This window comes from Phoenix dactylifera, chromosome 2 (assembly GCF_051530095.1).
Source record: "Phoenix dactylifera cultivar Ajwa chromosome 2, Ajwa_hap1_PhDact_Kaust_v1.1, whole genome shotgun sequence".
Taxonomy (NCBI): domain Eukaryota; kingdom Viridiplantae; phylum Streptophyta; class Magnoliopsida; order Arecales; family Arecaceae; genus Phoenix; species Phoenix dactylifera.
In genome coordinates this window covers 56427555-56453833 of record NC_143191.1, presented here as the reverse complement: position 1 = coordinate 56453833, position 26279 = coordinate 56427555, and the positions used below count along the sequence as shown (strand labels likewise).

At 41.7% G+C, this 26279-nt stretch overlaps 1 protein-coding gene, 1 long non-coding RNA gene and 1 pseudogene across 4 annotated transcripts; 1 reads left to right on the top strand and 2 right to left on the bottom strand.

The window, feature by feature from the left end:
- Window positions 1-296: 296 nt before the first annotated feature.
- LOC149768441 (uncharacterized) lies at window positions 297-18466 on the bottom strand. Its single transcript, XR_016399625.1, has 3 exons — window positions 18350-18466; window positions 12002-12097; window positions 297-329 (listed from the first exon to the last, which is right to left on the bottom strand). It is a non-coding gene; the product is annotated as an uncharacterized LOC149768441 (long non-coding RNA).
- LOC148714952 (protein GFS12-like) lies at window positions 12104-21646 on the bottom strand. Of its 3 annotated transcripts, XM_089929258.1 has the most exons (3): window positions 20349-21344; window positions 15376-15670; window positions 12104-14891 (listed from the first exon to the last, which is right to left on the bottom strand). In XM_089929258.1, exons 2-3 carry the CDS (start codon window positions 15629-15631, stop codon window positions 13975-13977), a joined length of 1173 nt encoding a protein of 390 aa, XP_089785384.1. In that variant the 5' UTR covers window positions 15632-15670; window positions 20349-21344; the 3' UTR covers window positions 12104-13974. The 3 variants fall into 3 exon arrangements, 1 of the variants encoding a protein (XP_089785384.1); XR_016399624.1 differs by lacking the exons at window positions 12104-14891; window positions 15376-15670; window positions 20349-21344 and adding exons at window positions 19402-19593; window positions 21355-21646; XR_016399623.1 differs by lacking the exons at window positions 12104-14891; window positions 15376-15670 and adding an exon at window positions 19402-19593.
- A 1276-nt stretch (window positions 21647-22922) lies between these two features.
- Window positions 22923-25937, top strand: LOC103696568 (putative disease resistance RPP13-like protein 3; annotated as a pseudogene).
- Window positions 25938-26279: the final 342 nt, after the last annotated feature.

Genomic DNA, 26279 nt, shown 5'->3' with positions numbered 1-26279 from the left:
GAAAGCTAACTTAGCTACCCATTTCCATGATTAATTTTTAAAGTTTTTAAATCATGGTTAAACTTATTGCTCTGATACCACTTTATGTCACGCTCCGAATTCGGATAATGACACAGTCGTGCTATTGCTAAGTTAAGCATACAATAACACACAGCCACTTTAAAACTTCAAATCAATTATGAACAATTATATTCTAAAATATCATCAAATATTTTATCAGTTAAGATTGATTACAGAGCGTCTAAAAATAGCAACATTTAATATTTCATTTTCTTTTCCCATAACCCTGAAGTACGTTGCGCTCCTTGTTTCTAGCATCTTCTATTCATCTGTAAGAATATAAGTAAATTGGTGTGAGCTATAAAGCTCAGTAAGTAATTACGCATAATCTTATTAGATCAAGCATAATATTTTTCATACTAGTGCAATATTTTAAGAAACTAACAGTTGTAACAAAGTAAGCAGTTCATACAACATATAATCAAATCAGACGTAAAACTTTTATCTTTATCTCATGCTTTGAAATCCATACTCATCATTATTCTTGCTTTGAAATCCGTACTTATCATTATCCATACCTTGAAATCTGTGCTATCATTATTCTTGCTTTGAAATCTGTGCTTGTAATATAGTAAACATTTTATATAAACCAACCAGTTATAAAACTATGCAAGTCCATTCATGCAACTTCACAAATATGATATGCATCATAAAACTTTTGCCATAATCAAACTAGTTATAAAACTATGCATGTCTATTCATGCAACTTCATAAATATGATTATGCATCATAAAACTTTTGCCATAATCAAACTAGTTATAAAACTATACATGTCCATTCATGCAACTTCATAAATATGATTATGCATTATAAAACTTTTGCCATTATTCCATACTTTTGAAATTCATACTCTCAGATGGTAGTGTAGCTATGGCCGCTCTTATTCCCACGGCAAGGTCTTTACCACTGCAGGGTCATCTTTCAGTTACTGTTACCCACTGGCGGGGGTCGTAAAGCCACGTTACTTTTACCCACTGGCGGGGGTCGTATGCCTAGTTACTGTTATCCACTGGCGGGGGTCATACATAGCAATCTGAGAGTTCTTAAAACATATCATACTTTTCATAAATCTTTTCTCATAGAAACTTTGGAAAGTGAATAATGGCATCATGATAGATAAAACTCATGATCATGCTGAAAACTTTGATTTTTCGTGCAACTTCTATATCATCATAAATTTATATACATATTATGATATTCATGATGAATGTCATCTAATTAAAATCATGCAACTATTGATAACACATGCTTGATCCTAATTTTGTAAAAACATAAATAATCATATACAATTTCATAATCGAGTAGTCACAAGTATTTGATAAAATATAAGATTATATCAGGATTACTTACTTTTTTCACAATTCATATACCCAATTCTAATTGCATAAATAATACATTTTCATCTTATAAAATATGATACATGATCCATAATAAGATTAAGATAGGTTACTTACCTTAATTTGCTCACCAAATGCTAATTCTCCAATACCTAGCAAGATCATCAAATTACTTGTTAATTGCACGTTCAACTTCATTTAATTACATTCTTTCTTAATTTACCCGTTTACAATCCATTTATAGGACTCAATTTCATTCTTAGGTCTCTAACCTGCATCAATTTCTGATTTAGGTCTGCTCAAATCCTCAATTTGGGTCTGACCCAACGTCTGATTTCAGTCTAAAAAATTTTCTGGTTCAGGTCTGACCAGAATCTCTGGTTTAGGTCTGAGCCAATTGCATACTGGTTCAGATCTGACCCAATTTCTGGTTCAGATCTGGATCAATTGCATGCTGGTTCAGATTTGACCCAATTACTGGTTCAGGTCTGGGTTAATTATTTACTGGTTTAGTAAATTCTGAGTTTAAGATTATTGGACTTGGACCAGGGCCTAGCCCGGCCTCGGGCTTCTAAAGCCAAATTTATTTGAAGCCCACCCCAAAATCGGGCCCAATTCGTCCCACAACCACTTTTTTTTATTTTTCTTTCTTCTTTTCTTTTTCTTCTTTTCTTCTTTTTTTTTCCTTTTCTTTCTTCTTTTTCTTTTTTTTTTCTTTTCTTCTTTTTCTTTTCTTTTCTTCTTTTTCTTTTCTTTTCCTTCTTTTCTTTTCTTCCTTCTCCTCCCTTCCCGAACCTTCTTCTCCTTCCTTCTTCTCCCCTTCCAGATCTCCTCCTCCTCTTCTCCTCCTCCCATGAAGCTAGGAGGCGAGCTCGGAAGGGGCGCTCGGGAGGAGCCAGGTTCGAGGTCGACGGTGCCGGCGGCCGGCCAACGCCGCCTGCAGCTCAGCCTGTAGCGGCCGACCTCCCTTCCTCTTCGTCTTCCATTTCTTATCCCTCTCTAGTGAAGAGGGGGTTTCCCTTCCCCATGGACAAGGAGAAGCCGGCTGAAGCCGGTGGTGCACGTCGATCTATGGCCAAGCTAGCGGCGCCCGCATGGCGCACGGCTGGCCTCGCGGTCGATGCCTGTGGTCGACCCGACGACGCTTGCAGTGCCCCGAACCGGCGACGTCCACGGCCGGAGGATAGAGATCCTCTTCTTCTCCTTCCTCTCTGATCTCCTCCAGTTGAGATCAAGCCGATTCCATCCATGGGAACTGGATTTCACTCGAGCTGAGGACCCTTCCATGAATATGATTTTTAGATCTAAGGTTTTGATGGCGGGGAAAGCCATAATCGAGTGGAAGAGAAAGGGCTCTTCGGCATGGCCGACCATGGCTTTCGATCGATCGAGCCAATGTGGAATCACAGCCGCTTACAGGTGAGATCTTTCCCCTCCCTCCGCTACATCTTACTCCTACCCTTCTTCCCTTATTTCCATTTTGATTATTTCACTAGATTGACCGAATGTAACTCATGAACATTGGTGATAAGAAATTTACCTAGCTCTGAGGAGCTGTGAATCCTTTCCTGTGAGCTACTGTGTCTCCTTCGGCGGCTTAGTTGCGGTGCCGAGCTGGGGATGTCTCCTCCTCCGTCCCTCCCAATCCAGCTCCTTGTAACAAGAGAAAGAAGGAGTGAGAGGCAGTGAGAGATGAGGGATGAAGCATCCCTGGAAAGAGTCCTTGGGCTCTTATGGCCCTCGGTGGGGAGGGAGAAGAGTGGTGGTGATCGTGGCTGTCAGGCGGTTGTAACCATCTCAGCTGGCGATCACCGCCTCTGGGTCTCTAGATGGCCGGCTATGTTGGGCTTGCCCCATTAGCTCACTGTCTTATGGGCTGGTCTTCACACTGACTGTCCTAGATCTGGAGGGATTGAGATGTTTGGAGACCTGATGATGGACCCCATAGTAGATATAAATTATATTTTAGAATATTTAAATATTAAATAATTTAGTTTGTGATTTATAATTAATATTGTAGGGAAAGAGTCAGCGGTACCAGGAGGTTTTGATCAGGGGACTCAGCATCCCAGCTCGTAGGTTGTGATCTGGATCTGTATTTGTATCAGTCTACAATTTCTGTAAGAATTCCTACATCTGAGTACTTCTATGCATATATTTGATTTATCGTTGGATTTATTTTATAATTATGTTGTTATTGTTTTATGAGCTGATACGATACCTATGAGGCGTGCATTTTGTTTATTATGAAAATATTGAAATAAATTCATTTAGGAAGAAATAATATATTTGTGAGAATTTATGAAAACATGTGATGTGATGGAAATGTGATTAAACATGTAAAACTAGACATGTAAAATAGGTTGGACTAACCTTGTCATGAGATAGCCTCTACGAGCTTATGCATAGGATAGCTGCCATGAGCTGATACGTGGAATAGCCTCCATGGGCTTACGCGTGGGATAGCCTCTACGAGCTTATGCATAGAATAGCCTCCACGGGCTTACGCATGGGATAGCTGCCACGAGCTTATGCATGAAATTTGTGCAGTCTTGGACTGGGTCATGAACTTGGTTAGTCCAAAGCCAGATGTGAAAAATCTGAAAACTTGAGAATCAGAGTAATACGGAAATGGATCACATAATATGAAAAAGGATTTATGAATATGAAATGGTTATATATATTTGTTATTTGTTGAGCCTTTGAAATGATGAAATGACATTTATTTTGATGCTTTGATTATTTTATTATTATTATTGTGTGTGGCTGTTGGAATTCTTACTGGACTGGAAAAGCTCATACTATACTTATTTTCTTTTTCAGATGCACTGGATTCGTAGAATCTGTCGGATGGGACAAGAAGTAAGATCGATCTGGAGTCAGACTGCAAGATAGTTAGAATTAGCTTATCTTTTATTGATGAACATTTGAAAATCTTGTAATTGAATTGATTGTTTATTTGGATATGTCGGATTTGTCAATTTGAATTTATTAATTAGTTGTGGATTTATTGAATATCTTAGGCCTTGCATGATCTTTAGAGCACTGCTCTAGGGCTCATACGGCCGGTCACGTACCGGACCCAGGTGATGGGTTCGGGGCGTGACAGATTTGGTATTAAAGCTTAAGATTTAGGGAATCCTAGGGTTTAGGCTCGAGCAAACATGAGTGGGGAGAATGTTTAACACATAAGATATTAAAATGATGTGTTTAACATATTAGGGATGCAAATTCTGTCCCAATCTGATAATCTTGATGCTGAAAAAAAATTTGTAGGTTGATATGGTGCGAGGGCGTGGTCGGGGGCGTACCAGAAGGCCGACCCGATTTGCGGATGGCTCCATGGCTTGGCACCCGCTGGACAGCAGGAAGGTACATCATCCACGCCGACTCGGGGTGTGCCACAGTAGGAGCACACTATTGACCCTACGGGCAGTACTCCAGAGATGGGAGCTCCGAAGATTGGGACATCCGAAGGACCGAGTATTCAGCTTGAGGAGACAATAAGCGCTTCACAGTTGATGCAAATGATGGCACAACAGCAAGATGCTGCCAGGGCAGACATGATGAGGATGGTGGAGGTACAACAACAGTTTTTGCAGCAATAGTTGCAACAACAGCAGGCAATGTATCAACAACAGCAGCAACAACAACAATAGTTCTACGACACTACAGCTCAGCCGGAGCACCGAGTCAGTCTGTTGGATTTTCAGAGATATGCACCCCCAGCATTTAAAGGTACGGCTGACTCGATGGAGGCTGAGAGCTGGCTGAAACAGATAGAGAAAGTCTTTCAAGCCTTGAGGTGCCCTTAGGAGGAAAAAGTTCTTTTTGCCACCTTTATGTTACAGGGTGAGGCAGTTAACTGGTGGAAGATGGAGTAAGGAAAGATTGGTCCGAATGATGCTCCCTTCATTTGGAAAGAATTTAAAAAGATTTTCTATAAGAAGTATTTTCTCCAGGGTATCCGATTCCAGAAATATAGGAAGTTTGACCGACTGGAGCAGGGTGATATGACAGTTGCTCAGTATGCAGCAAAGTTTGAAGAGATGTCTCGATATGCTCCGATTTTGATATCAGAGGATAGTGACCGAGCAAGAAAATTTGAAAATAGACTCAGGGGATGGATTCAGCAACAACTCACTGCATTTGAACTGTCTAGTTATAAAGATGTGGTTAACAAAGCCCTCGTGATAGAAAAAGGGCTTGACAATGCCCAGGCTGCCAGAGAAAAGAATATAAAGAAAAGGTTTCAATCCACTGATTCTCTGAGCTAAAATAGTAGACCCTTCAAGTCGAAGGATCAGAGACTGAATCAAGTTGTCACCAAAGATAGAGGTCAAGCCGAGGTGCCATTAGATGCTACAGATGTGGAGGACCTCATCTCAAGTGAGATTGCACTTGGGTTGGAGGGACATATTTTTCTTGTGGTCAAGAGGGGTATAAGGCTATTATTTGTCCTAATGGAAAAGAACCGCAGAGGCGACAGGCACCACAGTCCTCTCAAAGAGTTCCTGTAAACCGAGCACCTCAGGAGGGACAGTAGCTAGAGGGAGGGCAGCAGAGGCCTAGGACCCAGGGGCAGATCTATGCACTCATAGAGCAAGATGCCAAGGCTTCTAATTCAGTGGTGACAGGTAATAAATCCATCCCTAATACTCTCTCTTATTTGGCATGTCATAAATTTTGTTAGGTTATATATGTTTATGCATGTATAGTTAAAGATTGTGATTAGGTGCCTTGTTACTATGTCTACAGGAATGATTAGGTTATTGTCTTATGATGTAAATGTTTTATTTGACTCTGGTGCTACCCACTCATTCATATCGGCCAATTTTGTTAGAAAGAATACTGAATTATCACATGTGCCATTAGAATTTGACCTTTGTGTCTCAACGCCAAGTGGAGATGTTATATTAGTTAATTCAGTTTGCAAGAACTGTATTTTGGAAATTGAGGACAGAAAAATGAATGCAGACTTGTTGGTCTTAGAGATGAATGACTTTGATTGATTCTTGGAATGGACTGGTCAGCAGCATACCATGCTACTGTCGATTGTTTTGAGAAAACGATCAGGTTTCAGATCCCTGGTCAGCCAGTGTTTGGGTTGGTGGGTAGCAAGTCACCTCATCAAATGAAATTAATCTCAGCTCTACAGGCTAAGAAGCTTCTTGCAAAAGGTTGTGAAGGATTCTTAGCTGTTGTGTTAGACACACAGAAAGAGGAGCCCAAGTTAGAGGATATTCCTGTGGTGATAGAATTTTCAGATGTGTTTCTAGATGAATTGCTAGAATTATCTCCTGATAGGGAGATTGAGTTCTCCATCGACTTGATTCCTGGCACTGGTCCAATATCAAAAGCTCCATATCGAATGGCTCCAGCTGAATTGAAAGAGCTGAAGGAACAACTACAGGAGTTACTAGAAAAGGATTTTATCAGGCCTAGTGTTTCTCCTTGGGGCACTCCTGTATTATTTATGAAAAAGAAAGACGGTAGTCTCCAGCTCTGTATAGACTACCGGGAACTAAACAGGGTGACAGTGCAGAATAAATACCCACTACCAAGAATTGATGACTTGTTTGATCAGCTGCAAGGGGCTCAGATTTTCTCGAAGATTGATCTTTGTTCTGGTTACCACCAATTAAAAATAAAGGCAGAGGATGTACCCAAGACACCTTTCAGGATCAGGTATGGGCATTATGAATTTTTGGTCATGCCTTCTGGTTTGACAAATGCACCTGCTGCCTTCATGGATCTTATGAATCGGATATTTAAACCTTATCTGGATCAGTTTGTAGTAGTGTTCATTGATGATATTTTGGTGTATTCAAGGAGCTCACAGGAACATGAAGAACATCTAAGGGTAGTATTGCAAATTCGTAGAGAAAAGAAGCTGTATACTAAGCTATCAAAGTGTGAGTTTTGGTTGGATAGTATTTCTTTTCTTGGGCATGTGATCTCCAAGGAAGGTGTCTTTGTTGATCCAATGAAAGTGGAGGCAGTAGTTGGGTGGTGTAGACCTACTAATGTAACTGAAGTGCGCAGCTTCTTAGGATTGGTTGGATATTACAGAAGATTCGTTGAGAGATTCTCCCGTATTGCCATGCCTTTAAGTCGCCTGACTCAAAAGCAAATAAAGTTTGAATGGACAGATGACTGTGAACAGAGTTTTTAAGAGCTGAAAAAGCGTCTGGTGACAGCCCCAGTGCTAGCTATTCCATCTGGAATAGAAGGCTTCACCATCTACAGTGATGCATCTCGTAAAGGACTAGGATGTGTTCTGATGCAGAATGGGAAGGTGATAGCTTATGCCTCTAGACAGTTAAAGTCATATGAATAGAGTTACCCTACACATGATTTGGAGTTGGCAGCGATAGTTTTTGCTCTGAAGATATAGAGGCATTACTTGTATGGAGAACACTGTGAGATTTTTACAGACCATAAGAGTTTGAAGTATATCTTTACACAGAAGGAGCTGAATTTGAGGCAAAGAAGATGACTAGAACTACTAAAGGATTATGACCTGACTATCAGTTACCATTCGGGAAAAGCAAATGTAGTGGCTGATGCTTTGAGCAGAAAATTTTCAAGTGGACTGGCAGCATTGATCACTACACAGAAGCATATTTTATTAGATTTGGAGAGATCAGGGATCGAGATACAACTACATGATCCTAAGATACAATTGGCTACCCTCACAGTGCAACCTACTCTGATTGAAAAGATCAAGATGTCTCAAAGAGAGGATCCAGAGTTACAGAAGATCAGAGAAACAGTAGAGTCAGGTGTACAGTCAGAATTCCGAGTGCATGAAGATGGCTCTTTAAGATTCGGAAACCGTGTATGTGTGCCGAAAGTACCAGAAATGACGAAAGAGATTCTTGATGAGGCCCATAACTCAGCTTATACAGTGCATCCAGGAGGTACTAAAATGTACCGGAACTTGAAAAAAAAATTGGTGGAGTGGCATGAAGCGAGATATAGCTCAGTATGTTGCACAGTGCTTAGTGTGTCAGCAAGTGAAAGCTGAGCATCAGAGGCCTGATGGACCATTACAGTCTCTTCTCATTCCTCAATGGAAGTGGGAGCATATCATCATGGATTTTGTGACTGCTTTGCCTAAGACCCCTCGGGGTAATGATGTAGTTTGGATGATTGTTGACCGACTGACCAAGTCAGCACATTTCTTGCCTTTTATAGTTGTCTTTCCTCTGGAGAAATTGGCAAGTTTGTACATAGAGCAAATTGTGAGGCTGCACGGAATTTCAGTTTCAATTGTGTCTGACAGAGATACTAGATTTATGTCACAGTTTTGGAAGAGCCTTCATAAAGCTCTTGGTACAAGACTACACTTCAATACAGCTTTTCATCCACAAACTGATGGACAGTCGGAGCGCACTATTCAGATCTTGGAGGATATGTTAAGGGCTTGTGTCATGGATTTGGGTGGTGCTTGGGATAGTCATTTGTCACTGGTTGAGTTTGCCTACAACAATAGTTATCAGGCCAGCATTCAGATGGCTCCTTTTGAGGCATTGTATGGCAGAAAATGCCGATCTCCAATTTGTTGGGATGATGTGGGAGAAAAAAAAGTATTGGATCTAGAGATAGTACATCAAACTGTGGATAAGATACAAGTGATCAGAGAACGGCTCCTTATAGCTCAGAGTAGACAAAAAGTTATGCTGACAATAGGAGAAGAGAACTGGAGTTTCAGGTTGGTGATCATGTTTTCTTGAAAGTATCTCCTACTAAAGGTGTGATGAGGTTCGGGGTTCGTGGCAAATTGAGCCCTAGGTATGTTGGTCCGTTCGAGATCCTGGATAGAGTTGGAGAAGTGGCATACCATTTGGCTCTACCACCAGCTTTATCAAGCATACATAATGTATTCCATGTTGCAATGCTGAGAAAATATATTCCGGACCTGAACCATGCGGTAGATTTTGAGCCTATAAGTCTGCATGAAGATCTGACTTATGAAGAGTATCCAGTACGGATTGTGGATAGAAAGGATCCAGTGTTGCGACGTCGGACCATTCCTTATATAAAGGTGCAATGGAGCAATCACTCAGAAAGAGAGGCCACTTGGGAGCTCGAGTAAGACAAAAGCCAAACACCCTCAACTCTTTGGTATTCTGGGTACGTTAATTTCGCGGAAGAAATTTTTTGTAGGAGGGAAGAATGTGAGAACCAAAAAAAAAAAAGAGGAAAGGATGGACGGGCCGGCAAGAAAAGACCGGGCCCATCCCCCTTATTATGATCGTGCCCTAGGCACGATCGTGGAAGAAGGGGGTGAAGGGACGGCGGCGACGTGGGGGGGGGGTTAATCGCCGGAGAGGACCGAGCGTCGGAGAGGAGACCGAGATCCGGCCGGCCGCGGAGGGAGCCTTATTCCTTCGGCGAAAGCCCCCCACCAAAACTTGGGATCCGTGGGTTTCATCCGAGCTCGCTCATGGACTTCCTCCTCCGATTTCATGCCGGAAGGGTCGCCGGAGCACTCCATCGGATCGAGGTAAGTGTGATTCCTCTCCTTGCATGTCATTTGCTAGATTTAGGGCTGCTTTGGTTGGGGTTTGGCCGGTGAGAACCTCGGAGAAGAGCCCGAAAGAGGGTACCCCTGTTCGGCTTTTCTCTTCCGGATTTCGCCACTGCTGGCCGCCAGGTTGGCCGGGATTCATGGCGGCGGGGTTGGTCGGGTGTGTGTGAGGGTCGAAGATGGATTCCTAGGGTTTGTTGTGGATGGGGATGGTGGACCGAGGGCTTCCTCTTGTGGTTCCACCCTCTTCTTCTCTCCCTCTCGTCGGTTCGCCGCCGGCCGGCGACGATGGTGGGACCTGGCCACCGTGGCTGCTGTCGGGTGGGGGAAGCCAAGCCACCATCACGGTGGTTTTTCCATGGATGAATGGAGGAAGGGGAGGGGACCCTGTGTCGGTTTTTGGGGGAAGAAGAAGAAGGAGAAGAAACTTATTCTTCTCTCCCTCTCTTGGTCGGCCACCATCGTCGGCGACTGCAACAGAGACGGCCGGCGATGGTTCGGCCAGTGGTGTTGTTGGGTTGGGGAAGGAGAGGGCACAGCCACCATGGCTGTTGCCCTTGGATCAAAAAGGATTTGAGGGGGAGAGATGTATTCCCAACCATAAAGAGAGAGGGATCATCCCTTTCTTTTGGTCTCTTCACCGAGACCGGCCATCATCGCCGGCGTGGCAGCGGCCACAACTGGCGACGACATAGGCCAGTGGTACAAGGTGGGAGTCGGGTCACCCCGACTCCCCTAGATCTGGAGGGATTGAGATGTTTGGGGACTTGATGATGGACCCCATAGTAGATGTGAATTATATTTTAGAATATTTAAATATTAAATAATTTAGGTTGTGATTTATAATTAATGTTGTAGGGGAAGAGTCAGCGGTGCCAGGAGGTTTTAATCAGGGGACTCAGCACCCTAGCTCGTAGGTTGTGATCCGGATCTGTATTTGTGTCAGTTTACAATTTCTGTAAGAACTCCTACATCTGAGCACTTCTATGCATATATTTGATTTATCGTTGGATTTATTTTATACTTATGTTGTTATTGTTTTATGAGCTGATACGATACCTATGAGGCGTGCATTTTGTTTATTATAAAATATTGAAATAAATTCATTTGGGAAGAAATAACATATTTTTGAGAATTTATGAAAACATGTGATGTGATGGAAATGTGATTAAATATGTAAAACTAGACATGTAAAATGGGTTGGACTAACCTTGTCATGAGATAGCCTCTACGAGCTTATGCGTAGGATAGCTGCCACGAGCTGATGCGTGGGATAGCCTCCATGGGCTTATGCGTGGGATAACCTCTACGAGCTTATGTGTAGGATAGCCTCCACGGGTTTACGCGTGAGATAGCTGCCACGAGCTTATGCGTGAGATTTGTGCAGTCTTGGACTGGGTCATGAACTTGGTTAGTCCAAAGCTAGATGTGAAAAGTCTGAAAACTTGGAAATTAGAGTAATACGGGAATGGATCACATAAAATGAAAAAGAATTTATGAATATGAAATGGTTACATATATTTGTTGTTTGTTAAGCCTTTGAAATGATGAAATGATATTTATTTTGATGCTTTGATTATTTTATTATTATTATTATGTGTGGTTGTTGGGATTCTTACTGGGTTGGAAAAGCTCATACTATACTTATTTTCTTTTTCAGATGCACTGTATTCGTAGAATCTGTCGGGTGGGACAATAAGTGAGATCGATCTGGAGTCAGACTGCTAGATAGTTAGAAGTAGCTTATCTTTTATTGATAAACATTTGAAAATCTTGTAATTGAACCGATTGTTTATTTGGACATGTCAGATTTGTCAAGTTGAATTTATTAATTAGTTGTGGATTTATTGAATTGTTGTTTATCTTAGGCCTTGCATGATCTTTAGGGCACTGCTCTAGGGCTCATGCGGCCGGTCACGTATCGGATCCGGATGATGGGTTCAGGGCGTGACACATATCCCTAAAAGCAATTTGCTGCCATGTAGGTTCAAACTGAATCTATGAAGTCCAAAGAGATCTCAAAATTTTATTAAACCATGCAAAAGGACATGGATAAATGTAAGCTTACGGTATCAGCATATATGACACTAGCACCACCACCAGCCACCATGGTCCATATGCGTCCTTTGGGATTTAAAACAGTAAACTTCAGGGAGGCACTAGTCTGCAATGAAATAGCTTAGCATATCATATATTTGCTCTAGGCAAAGCTCAGCAAATCGCATGCATTCTCAATCATAGAATTGTAAAAACATGCAAAAATTAGTACTCTCTCTAAATGTAGCAATTACAGCTCTAATTCATTACATCACAAGACTGTAGAACAAAATAAAATAGAGTAAAATAGAAGTACACTGCTATCTGTGCTGGCTGGCAAGTTGTGAATATTTCAAGGATTTCACTCGCTCTACCTAACAGTAAGCATATTGAAAATCATAAAGAACATTTATGGATCCCATTCAGGATTTTTCCTGGACAGTACTAGCTTTTTCCACAAAGTTTTTGTTAGATATTCCATCCTAATGTGCCAGATGCAAGCCACCACTAGGTAATTCAGCCAGTAGCTTAGAAATCTAAGAATTTAAGAACAAGTTGCACGGATTTTGTGAGAAAGGTTTCAACAGAATATAATTGAAGCATTGGCAACCACGAGTCAGCATATGCTTTAAAGTGTGGAAACTTACATAGCACCTTATGGGGCTATTTGGTTGAGAAGTTTTATTAAAATGGGTATATGAAAAACACAAAATGAATGGGTTTTACTAAAACAATTGTTTGGTTGTTTTCATAAAATTTGTTTTGCCAAAAGAACCAAGTCATAAAACCTGAAAATAATAATAAAAAGGGAGAGAGTTTTTTTCATAAAACCTGTTTTACAGGATCATGATTTATGGATATCTATTTTAGTAAAACTCAATGGCAACCAAACACCTCCTGAAAGATTATGGAGTATTGGGAAACCCTACCGAGTCCTATCTCTGTTCATAGGGACAATGACCATGTAGCTAACAAAATTATAACAGAAGCAAAACATCCAACTGGAGGGAAAAATATATATGTCTAATGAACTCAATGGATTCGATATTGAAGTTTAAAGAGAATATCAAAACAAAAAGTATTCAACAACATAAAATCCATATGGCGTGGCGATGTAGTCTCAGGACTCCATCTTATACTTAGTTTATGTTTTTTATTGTTTCTGTGTTTTCTATCCAAAGCCATGTTTAGGCTTGGCTTTTCAGTCGAGTCATGTACTAGTACTGCCAAGCAAAAAGAGTCCACCTAGGTGTGAAAGGAAGCCTAACCCAACTCCAATCCACCACACTTAATTGTTTGAGCCTTAGTCTTTCTTCAATGCCCACAGTCATCACTCATCTCTAGGAACGGAGGAGGATGTATGATAGTCTTGGAAATAGAATTGTTGAATGTATGAAAGAAGGGAGGGAAGGAAGAGAAAAAGAAATCCTAAAAAGGTAAGTGCTACCATGGGCGAAACCCTGAGAGACCCTTTTTTCTTCCACTTTTATCCTGCTTCTTAACCTATTTCTTCTTGGAGCCACCTTCTTGACCCCGTCATCCTTCATCTCGATACCTTGGTGGAGCATGGCCTGAAGATTCTCATTGGATTGGAGGGACTAAACTCGCAGAAGTAATTATCCGACTAGTTCTATCGCCATCTTTTGCCCAACCTTTGTTTTTTCGTCCATCAATCATTATCTCCACCCATTATTATTACCATTGTTGCCATCTATCACATCCTTGGAATCCGAGTTTACTGGCAGTATTTTTTTTATTGTTCTATGGTGGTTATTTTCAGTTTGTTGCACAAGTTATATTTTATTGATTAGGTTTCATTAATAAGATATCTATCATGTTCTGTTTTGTATTCACATACCTTTATGATGATCTTTTGGAATGATAAGTATTTGCTGAAGTGTCTAATCAATCGTACCATAATTGATTATTATGAAATCAATCTACACTTGTAGTAATCGATTATAGGTTGCACCAAAGTGATATTAGACAAAGGGGTATGGCTCCTCATTTATCAATATCTTCAGAACATCCTCCCAAAGAGGATGCTTTCTGTCTCCAGTGCAAAAACTCTTGAAAGCCCATTGAACCACTATCATCAGCCTCAAAATATTCAAGAAGACAACCTAAATTAACATCAGATGGAATAGAGGGAGCACTGGAAGGGGATTCTAAATTCTCCATTTTGGAAGGCTCATTTAGTGGAACTTCCACAGGTGAAAAATTCTCAACAAAATTTTCTACATAATGGTAGCTTGGATTTAAATAGTGTGCAGGTTCACAAAATAAAGTAGCTTCTTCTAAATCTTCGAAGTAGCCAGTTCCTGAAGGGAGATGATCCTGAGAAGTAAAGTGCAACTGACTGGCATTATCAGAAGACATACTTGAGTTTTTCTCATTATCATTTCCTCGAACTTGATACTTATTGCATGATTCTTCATGGCTATGATAACGAGAGTGAGGTACCGTCCCATGGCGCTTAGAATGCTGATGAATTTCTCGTGATACACGACCGCTTTCCAATGCAGCTCGATGTAATGAGATAAATTCTTCAGGAGATGCAGCCCATGATGGCACAGCCAGATCACTCATCTCAGAATGGATAGAGGAGAAAATTCGAGGGTCACTGTAAAACTCAGGAATGCACTCATCTGGAGTCCACTGGTAAAGCCTTTGCATGTTAGATGGATACTCATTAGGCTCATAGACAGAGCGCACAGCAGAACGAAGTATTCTCAAAGGCAGCCTTCTGGCTTTGTAACTGCAGACTGCTAATTCAGAAAGGCATTCATCAGAAACATGGCGGGGAACCTCTGAAGTTGAATATGTGAAATCCAATTGCTCATCACCTTTTGCCAACCTCCATTTGCTCTTCTTGAGGTCCCTCCAGCCAGCATCAGAATTTTCATCTGGCTTTACACTGAGGGCTCGTTTGGTTCGCGGGAAAAGAAGGGGGGAAAGTGTGGTCAACGGGAAAGTAATGAGATGCCTCTTGTTTGGTTGGAGTTTTCAAAGGAGAGAGAAGGGAAAGTTGTATTCCCATGGGAATGTGATTCCCACATTTCATGGGAAAGTCTTTTCCATAAGAAACATGGGAAAGTTACTTTCCCATGAGGCGGGAATCACTCCATTTTTACTTTTTCCCAAAAGGTCCCTTCAGCATTAAAGAAGCATTAAAGAGGCATTAAAAACCTAATTTTTATTAAGGGCATAATAGGAATTATATATAACTTTCCTAGGAAAGTGGATGGCCAACCAAACATAAGCACCTTGGAAATTTGTCACTTTCCCATGGTCAACCAAACATGCCAAAAGTACTTTCCTAGGCATTCTCTTCCTAGGAATTTGTTTCCCAGAAATCATATTTCTAGGAAGAAAAATGCTTCCCGCGAACCAAACGAGCCCTGAAATCTATGACCCAGGGCATCACCGTATGAAATGTATGATCACCCCACCTCGTCCCAGCTAATCTATTTAAGACAAGAAGGTATTCATAGTTGCAAAATTCACCCCTCCACCACCGCTTGAAATCAGAATGCCAATCCATAGACATTGGCAGCTTCAAATCAGCATAAATAGCTTGACAAGGACAGTTCTCCATGCAGCAACATGCCCTCGAACAAGCAGGTTCTTTCAAACTCAGGTGACCTTTCAGAAGACACATATCGCTCACGCTCAGCCATGACCAACATGAATCGGCTAACTGGATGGTGGAGGGGCATATGTTTCCATGAGCAACCCCCAAACCATGCATGTTTGCTAAAGCAGAAAGCACCTGATAAATTAAAAATCTAATGTGCCAATCTGAGTTCAATTCCTTGGGGCTATAGTGCAGAACATTTTCCAGAGTGTATGGAGCCTTAGCATGCAATAAATAATCATATGAAGTTGTTTTCAGAATACCTAAAACAGGGGCAATATTAGGATGTCTCGCACTGGTAGAAATAGTGTTCTGGCTGAATGCAGGAAAACCAACTAACTTTAAAAACTCTGTACCATATTCCCCAGTTAATTTTCCTTCCATTAGGAGATTTAGGGATGAAATCACAAAGTCTTCAGTCTATTAAGATGTATATTTGCAAATTAGATCTTTGATTGTGGCAGAGGAACCCCTGCAAACACGGGCAAATGGACTCAATGCAGAGATCACTCTTAAACATGTTCTCTCTCTTCTTCTCTCATTTCTTCTCTCCTCTCTTCTCTCTCTTTCTCTCTCCTTTCTCTATATTCTCTCTCTTGTTTCTCAGTCTCTCTCTTTATCTGGATTGTCTCTCTCTAGTTCTGCTCTCTTTTCTCTTTCTTGCTGTACTTTTTCTCTCCACGGGACTTTCTCTCTCTATCTGGACTTTCTCTCTCTACTTGACTTGTGAACCAGATACATTGATGATCCAGGATGACCTGTGTTATCGACGGATAAAATCTAGACCCCTGGCTGAACCTGAGCTGAGATACTCTCTCCTCTCCCTCGTTCTCTCTCTAGACATGCTTAGGGATCCTAGTGTAAGCTTTGCTTTTTTTGTTGCTTGGATCCAAGTTGACCCAGTTTGGAGACCCTGAACCGTACCGGTACCTAGACGGTAGACCGGCCATTTACCTCGGCATTGTCAAATCTCTTTGGAATTTGGTCATCATTGACCTTCATTGAGTCACTTAAATTATATATGATCTTGATCAATTTAGTTCACCTTATTCAGGCCGACCCATGCAGTCGGTTACCGCCGCCTGATTGACATTTCCTTTCATCCATTCTGATTTGGGTATTAGGTTGTTTTTCAATAGTGTTTAATTTTGACTTCGCTTGACTTCTGACATGATGATAAAATTAATGATATTTTAATTATATTAAAATAGGTGCACCTGACCCGTCTAGTTGAAGTGGGATTTTGAAGTGATAAGAGATAAGTAACCTAATTCTTCAAAGTGTGTTTTCTAAATTTTTGGTAAAATAATAATTATTTGATTAAATATTGATTATAATATCTATTTTATACTTAGTTAAACGGATCAGGATGTTAATGTTATGATTATTTTAAAATATGTTATATGCTATGTTATGAAAAATATGACTAGCAAATCATGAAAATTTTGTTTTATAAGTATGCATTCTCAGCACGGCTATGATCTGATCTGGCCCAGCTAATAGAGATTATTTATTGGCCCTGTCGACTTGTAATATGTGAGAAATTAGTTTCGACACTACACTGTCAGTGACTAGAATAGTAGTTTTTAGGACACCGTGCCACCGGTGATTAAGAATAGAAATTTTTGATACTTTGTATATTCTGACCCATGACACTGGATTATGTGGCCATAGTTTGATTTCTAATTTCTAATTTCTGTCATTTCTTATGAAAACTATAGCATATTTCAAAAGAATATGCATTATTCGAGAAATAATTTATTTTTTAGTTACTATTTTGTGCTTTTAACTAAATTATTTGGCGTGCTTTGACCCCACTTTGGAATATTATATTGCTTACTGGGCTAGTAAGTTCATTATTATATTTTCTCTGTTTTTCAGATACAGATGCATAATTGTTTGAGACTTGGAAAATGCGATAAATCTTTTGAAGATACTTTCAGTCATTAGAGTTTTTGCCAGTCTAGTTAGAATATTTTATTTGATTTTTGTTCGTAGTTAGGAATTGTTAACTTATGCCACTTAGAGCTATTGCAAGAATCATTTGGATAAGTTTTTGATTAGCTAAATTTTTAGAAATTATTATTGCTTTGATATGATCTGCAGCCTTCCATGCTTGTATGGTCTGCTATATAGATATGCGGCATCTGTTCCGCTCTGAGTTCGGCGCATGACAATACATCAGTCATGGAGCAACTTTATAGCAGTCTTAGACAAGAAGAAAGAATATGGCAGGCATATTTAACACTTATAACTAACAAGATCAACTAGTCCAACACAAAAATATAGGATTGGAGGAACATATGTTATCCTCTATGTTAACCAAAAGGAACTAAAATAATGAATTTATGGCAATTTTGAATGAATAAAGTCGTACAGATCTTGTGAAACCTATTTGAAATTTAAAATAACCACGTCATTTCCTTATCCAAATTGAGAGAAGGTACTATATGGCAAAGACAGCAGTTATTTTAATCACCATCCACTTAGTATAGAATGGTCAATTTTACTACATATCATGCAGCTAAGAGATCTCAATTACTTAAATTACACCAGTCCTTGACAAACATCTTCTAGTATTTTTTAGTATTTAAACTTTAATGGTTAAATGACTAAAAAGAAAATTTATTTTTCGGTGCAAAACTATCCAATATCATCTTCAACACAAGAAAAGAATGATTTCACAAGTTTCATTGTGTATCCTTAATGAATCTATGAATAAAGATTGTGCTATTTCCATACCAAAGCATGCCAATTGTTCGCACATTAGAGGCGTCATGCTTCGCATGATAAGTTGCTTGTTAATCCCACTAATATACAAAGATAGGATTGAAAGGCCGCCGATGGTGCAATACATTACTTGCTTCATCCAATTCGATAGCCCTCCAAGCACTCGAAGCACGGAAGCATCGCGCCCTCCATCGCTCTCCCTTTGCAGGCGGACCAGAGCGCGGCGGCGGCGGCGGCGGCGGCGTGAGGATCTCCCCGAAGCTCCGCCCTTGGCCGAATCGAACAAGGAAAGGGAGGCAGCGGCGCGTCCAAGGGGATGTAAGTGGAACCATTGGGGCGATATGAGCCGTCTGATTGGTGGTTCTGATTTGAGATGAGACCATCCACCAGACGGCTTGGATCTCTTTGATTTGAGATCAGTGCGCTCTCAGGTCTCCCAGGCCCACTAGCAAGCGGCCCCAAATAATTAAAGCCCAACTTAGCAAGCACAAGTAACAAAGAGGCACTTTGCTAAGTACAATTAGATTAATCATTTTATATTAGCTTGCATGGAGCCATAATGCTCCATCTAAACTAAATTTATGCCATCATCCGATCACAAAATGACAATTTTCATATATATATATATATATATATATATATATATATATATATATATATATATATATATATTGTCACGCCCCCGCCTCTGCGGGGCACGTGCGGCACCCAGTGCCCACGTGGGGGCCACATGAGGAGGGACCGCGGGGCTCCCCTGCCAGATATTATCTGGTTCTGGGGCTTCACGCAAGCGTCCTTCATCCCTTTCCGGTTTTATTTTCCACCCAAAACGCGTCTGCAGGATTTGGAGACACCCGTCTCATATGCCCAGGCTCTGGAACGAGTCTTTCCGATGTGGGACTATTGGTCCTCACACCCTTCCCACCATCGGACAAGAGACGTCCTCGGCTCTGATACCAAATCTATCACGCCCCGTACCCATCACCCGAGTCCGGCACGTGACCGGCCGCATGAGCCCTAGAGCAGTACCCTAAAGATCATGCAAGGCCTAAGATAAATAATAATTCAATAAATCCACAACTAATTAATAAATTCAAATTGACAAATCCGACATGTCCAAATAAACAATCGGTTCAATTACAAGATTTTCAAATGTTCATCAATAAAAGATAAGCTGCTTCTAACTATCTAGCAGTCTGATTGCAGATCGAGCTCACTTCTTGTCCCACCCGACAGATTCTACGAATCCAATGCCTCTGAAAAAAAAATGTAAGTGTAGTATGAGCTTTTCCAGCCCAGTAAGAATCCCAACAGCCACACACAGTAATAATAATAAAATAATCAAAACATCAAATAAATGTCATTTCATCTTTTCAAAGGCTCAACAAACAACAAATATATATAACCATTTCATATACATAAATCTTTTTTCACATTATGTGATCCATTCACGTAATACTCTGATTCCCAAGTTTTCAGACTTTTCACTTTTGGCTTTGGACTAACCAAGTTCATGTCCCAGTCCAAGACTGCACAAATCCCATGCATAAGCTCGTGGCAACTGTCCCACGCGTAAGCCCGTGGAGGCTATCCTACGCAAAAGCTCGTGGAGGCTATCCCACGCGTAAGCCCGTGGAGGCTATCCAATGCATAAGCTCGTAGAGGTTATCCCACGCGTAAGCCCGTGGAGGCTATCCCACACATCAGCTCGTGGCAGCTATCCCACGCATAAGCTCGTAGAGGCTATCTCATGACAAGGTTAGTCCAACCCATTCTACATGTCTAGTTTTACATGTTTAATCAAATTCCAATCACCTCACATATTTTCTTAAATTCTCAAAAATATGTTAATTCTTCCCAATTTAATTATTTCAATATTTTCATAACAAAATGCACATCTCATATGTGTCATACAACCCCATAAAATTAATATCAACATACTGATAAATTATAACCAACGATAAATTCCATACATGCATAAATAGATATGTTCAGTTGTAGGAATTCTTACAGAAATTGTAGACTGACACAAGCACAGATCCGAATCACAACCTACATGCTGGGGTGCTGAGTCCCCTGATCAAAATCTCCTAGCACCGCTGACTCTTCCCCTACAACATCAATTATATTTCACAGACTAAATTATTCAATATTTAAATATTCTAAATCATAATTCACATCTATTATAGGGTCCATAACTAGGTCCCCAAACATCTCAATTCTTCCAGATCTAGGGCAGTCGGGGTGGCCCGACCCCCACCCTTATACCACCGGCCTGTGTCGTCGCCAGCCGGGGCCGCTGCCATGCCGGCGACGATGGCCGGTCTCGGTGAAAAGACCAAAAGAAAGGGATGACTTCTCTTTCTCTTCATGGTTAGGAATACATCTCCCTCCCTCAAATCTCTTTGATCCAAGGGCAACAGCCGTGGTAGCTGTGCCATCTCCTTCCCCAACCCGACAACAACTTGGCCACCATTGGCCGAACCATCATCGGCCACCACTTCGGTGATGATGGCCGGCCAAGAGAGGGAGGGATGAAAGAAAAAGTCAGCAGAGGTCGGAAGGCCCTCTGCCTTCTTCTTCTTCCCTAAGACAAAGACCCCCCCCCTTTCTTCCACCATCATTGACAGAGGGCCACCGTGATGGTGGCTCGGCTCCCCCCCAACCGACGGCAGCCACGGTGGCCCACGACCGCCGCCGTCGCCGCCGATGGCCAACCAACAAGAGGAAGAGGAGGAGAGGATGAGGTCCCGCGGCAGAAGACCTCGGATCCACCCTCCCTCATCACCAACCAAAACCAGAAATCCCTCCCAACCTTCACACAGCCCCGATTCAACCTCCAAGGTCATGGATCCCGGCCAATCCCGGCGGCCGGCGGCGGCAAAAAAAACGGAAGAGAGAGGCCGAAACAGGGGTACCCTGTTTCGGGCTCTTCTCCGACGATTCACCGGCCAAAAACTTCACCCACGCCGCCCCAAATCCAGAAAATAAAATACAAAGGAAGGAACCATGCTTACCTCGGTCTGGTAGGGGTGCTCCGGCGGCCTTTTCGGCGATGAAATCGGAGAGGAAGCCTTGAGAAAACCCTCGGATCCCAAGCTGTGGAGGGTCTTCACCGAAGGAAAGAGGAAGGCTTCCCCCCGCGGCCGGCCGGATCTCGGAACCCTCTCCGGCGCTCGGTCTCCTCCGGCGATCTCCTCTAACGCCGCCGCCCCCACCCCTCAAACGGCCTCCTCCCACGATCGTGCCCTAGGCACGATCGTAATAGGTGGATGGGCCCGGTCTTTTCGGGCCGGACCTTTCCTTTTTTTTTCTAGATTTTTACATATATATATATATATATATATATATATATATATATATATATATATATATATATTACGTAACCAAGTGTCTTGTGCACGCATGGAGAAGTGGGTTCCATGCTTTCCTTGTCGCGGTGGTTGGCAGTGGGGCCCGGGTGGACTGACTGAGGGGTCTCATCATATTTTTTTTGTCAGAAAGGTTTCTGCAGAATATAATTGAAGCATTGGCAACCACGAGTCAGCAAATGCATTAATGTGTGGAAACTTACATTGCGGGCTTCGTGTTATTTCAAGGATTCCCTCGTTCAAGGATAATCATAATTATTGGAATATTATTGTCTAATTAATTTAGAATTATTCCTGATAAATATTGTTGTCTAACTTTTCTTCTCTCAGCCTTAAATTGATGGAAGTAGATCAAGAAACTGTCCTCAAAAACAATTAGCATTTCCTTCTTCAATATATATATATATATATATATTCAGCTACTTGCTTTATAATAATATTATGATAACATATCTTATATTTTTATAAAAAGAGTTTTCTATAAATATATGGCGGTTGCCATATTTTCAGCTTCCAATCTTAAGTAGGAGACGTGATATATTAGTATTTTTATCTATTTCATAGGTAGATGTTGTCCATAAAAAAAATAACTTAGCAATTTTTTTCTTAATCAAAATACAGAGACGTAGATAAGTTGGTTATTGGAATATTTTACCTCTTGCAATTGAGTTGCAATGGTCTTAGAAAATACTAATATGGCTAACGGTGACAGGCCGTATCTCCATCCATTTCATAAGTAAATGTCGTTCCTAGAAAAATAACTTAATATTTTTATTTTTATCAAAGCATGCAAATATCGTCAACGGAATGTTTTACCTCCAAAGAACGATTTGCACTTGTCTTTGGCCACCTCACCATGTGAGGCTGGTTGCGGTCCAAGACCAGACAGCTGACCTGGGAAGAAGCTGATGACGCGACGTCCGGACACGTGGAGAGAGGGTACGGTGTGGGCGGTGGGAGGATGAGGTGTCCGTCCCGGCTGCCATGGAGAAACACGGCATAGAGAAGTGAGTTCCTTGCTTTCCTTGCTGCAGTGGTTGGCAGTGGGGCCCGGGTAGACTGACTGAGGCCGGCGTCTCGTATGCTATTTCTCCTCTTGTGGTGGCCCACATAGAATATTAGAATCTGAGGGACAAGGCAATGAGGAGTGGATGCGAGGTGCAGGATTCCCTTCAGAACGGCGGCCCTACTTTCTTCCAATCATGCTAAAGTCATCAAAAATGATGACTGACATGTAGAGAACTTCTTTCCCAGAGATCAAGGACTCTCCTTCTTGGCTCATACGTTCGACCATCCTCTAAAATCTTCTTCGTCTGAGTAAAGAGAGAGGGAAGGAGATATGGCTGAGTCTCTGGTTTCCAATGTCGTGTCTCAGCTTACCAACCTTCTCATCCAAGAAGCTGTTTCCTTGGGTGGTGTGCTTGATCAGATCGAATGGGTGAAAACACAACTCCAGCTATTGCAAGGTTTCCTCGAAGATGCAGACTCCAGAAGGAAGAGCGGAGATGCAAGAATGGGAAGCTGGATAAGGCAGATGAGAGGTGTAGCATATGAAATAGAAGACGTCATAGGCACCATCAACTACATGGGTGAGAGGCGACACCAAAGGAGAGGCTGCATGGGCTCCATTTCAAGGTACTCTCACAAACCTTGTGAATTGATCACCCTCCGTAAAATTAGTTCCAGAATTGAGCTGATAAAGAACAAGATCCATAGTATTTCCCAGAGCACAGTAAGTTATGCCCTTGCCAATCCAGGTCAAAATAGTGCAGTGGATGGAAGTTTGCAATCACTCAGAGAATCCTCTCCTCACTCTGATGATGATGACATTGAAGTCATAGGCTTCGAGAATGATAAGAAAGAATTAGTGAGTCAATTGCTTGACGGGAATGAGAAAGCACGATGTGTAATTTCTATAGTGGGTATGGGTGGGCTAGGCAAGACCACCCTGGCAAGAAAAGTGTATAAAGAAATTACAAAACATTTTGATACCTTTGCTTGGGTTTCAGTTTCTCAGAGCTACCGAGGTATTGAGCTCGTGAAGGACATCATGGAAAAAGTAATGGGAGTCAAAAAGAAGAAAGAAGACTTAGAGCAGATGGGTGAAGAAGAAGTGAGAAAGACGCTCCGTGATTTCCTAAGAGACAAAAAGTATTTGGTCGTGATGGATGATGTATGGAGAGTTGATGTTTGGAGAGAGATGCAACGAGTCTTTCCTAATGAGAACAAGGGCAGCAGAATACTGCTTACAACACGTAACATTGAGGTTGCAAGAGATGCCGAGCCATGGATTCCTCCACATGAACTGCACCTTTTAGACGCCACGGAGAGCTGGAAACTCTTTCGTAAGAAGGCATTTCCACCAAATCAAGATGTCCCAACTGAGTTGGAGGCATTGGCCCAGAAGCTTGCAAAGAAGTGTGGTGGACTTCCTCTTGCACTGGTGGTGTTAGGGGGCCTTCTGTCAAGGAAAGATCGTAGCTACGATACGTGGTTGAAAGTAGCTCAGAGCATGAACTGGGCATCTACTAGAGATGGGAAGGAATGCCACAATATATTGGGTTTAAGTTACAATGACTTGCCATATCCGTTAAAACCATGTTTCTTGTACATCGCTACGTTTTCAGAGGACTCCATTATCTCTGTTTCCAAATTACTTGGGTTGTGGGTCGCCGAAGGTTTCATACCGCAAGAGCAGCGACAGACAATGGAAGACACCGCAAGGGATTGGTTGGATGAGTTGGTGCAGAGGTGCTTGATCCAGGCTGTCCAGAGATGCAAGGCTCGTGGGCGGAGTAGTAAGTCCATACGCATCCATGATCTGTTGCGCGACTATGGCCTTGAAGAAGCCAAAAAGGATGAATTTCTTCATGTTTGCAGTAGTGAGGACATGGCAGTATTTGATCGTATATCGAGTCATCGTGCAGCTTTCTACAATCGTATCAATGAGGATGTGGTTGTTTCCTCACCGCATCTCCGCACTTTGCTGGGCTTCAATTTAATTTTGACTAATGGGGGAAGATTTTTGAATGGGTTAAACTTATTAAGGGTGCTGGATTTGGAGAATGCACAAGATTTGAAGGAGTAACCGAAACAGATGGGCAGCATGATTCATCTACGATACTTGGGATTAAGAGGAACTGGTTTGAAAAGACTGCCATCCTCCATCCGACATCTCCTGAATCTGCAGACTCTGGATGTGAGCAGAACAAAAGTCCAAAGGCTTCCGAAATCATTCTGGAAAATCCGGACGCTGAGGCACGTATATATTAATATATACATGTTTCTAAGCGCACCGATAAGTGGTGATCACAAGAACTTGCAGACTCTGCATATCGAGGACTTTGGATTTGATACGGATGTTATGAAGATCGTCCGTTCACTAGGCTTAAGATTCAAAAATTGGGTTACCACACCGGGCTTTACTTGGGACGTGATTGACAAAGCATGCGAGGGAATGTTTGCAGCACTCGGAAAAGCACTCGAGAAAATGGACCACCTCGTCTCCTTCTCTCTCAGTTTGCACGAACTTATAATCCCTGGGGACATCCTTTTCGCTCGGGCACCAAACCTGCACAAGCTCCGTTCATTGACACTGCATGGATGGTTTTTATTCAAACAACAGCAGCAGCTCCCAGACAGAACTCAATTCCCTCCAAACCTCACCAAGCTCGTATTATGGAATTCTGAATTGGAGCAAGACCCAATGCCAGTGCTCGAGAAGCTGCCAAACCTCAGGCTTCTCGGACTGCATCGGGATTCATATGTTGGGAAGAGTATGTTGTGTTCTTCTGCTGGTGGCTTTCCTCAACTGCAATACTTGACATTATTCTATCTAAACAATTTAGAGGAATGGAGAGTGGAGGCTGGGGCGATGCCCAGCCTCACCCACTTAACCATTCATTGGTGCGCGAAATTGAAGATGCTTCCCGAGGGATTGCAGCACGTGACCACACTTCGAGAACTGAAGCTGATTGAAATGCCCCGTGAGTTCAATGGCAGGGTCAGAAATGAGGTCCGACACATCTCCTCCATTATTTTTGTAGATGAGCTTGATGAGACATAATATCACCAGTACCTGTAAGACACTCCCTCTCTCCTCTATTTCCTCTGTTATTTCCCTCCCTCGAGATCCTAGTAATGGAATAAATTTCTTGTATGATTGAATACGCTCAAAGCTCGCAATTATAGCACACTACATGTTTGATATAATATCATGCATAATATTATGATTGATTTCTCTCTGATCTTTGAACATTCTAATTGCTGAAATTCTTATTCAAAAATTCTTTCCCTTATCTAGTTTAAGAAAACAGAGCATTGAACTCAACCAAGTACTACTGACCTTACTGGAGATTGATCTTCACTATTTCTGTTGTTTTTTGTCAAATACAAGTAGTTGGATGACAGGATGTGATAACTCGGTCCATCTCTTACAACACCTCATGCATTAAGACACTGATAATACCATTCATACACCTGGGACCGGCCAAGAACAGTTAGAAAAAGTAGAAAGTAAACACTGAAAAACTCAGAATATGTATTCTAAACATTAGGGGGAAATGATTGTT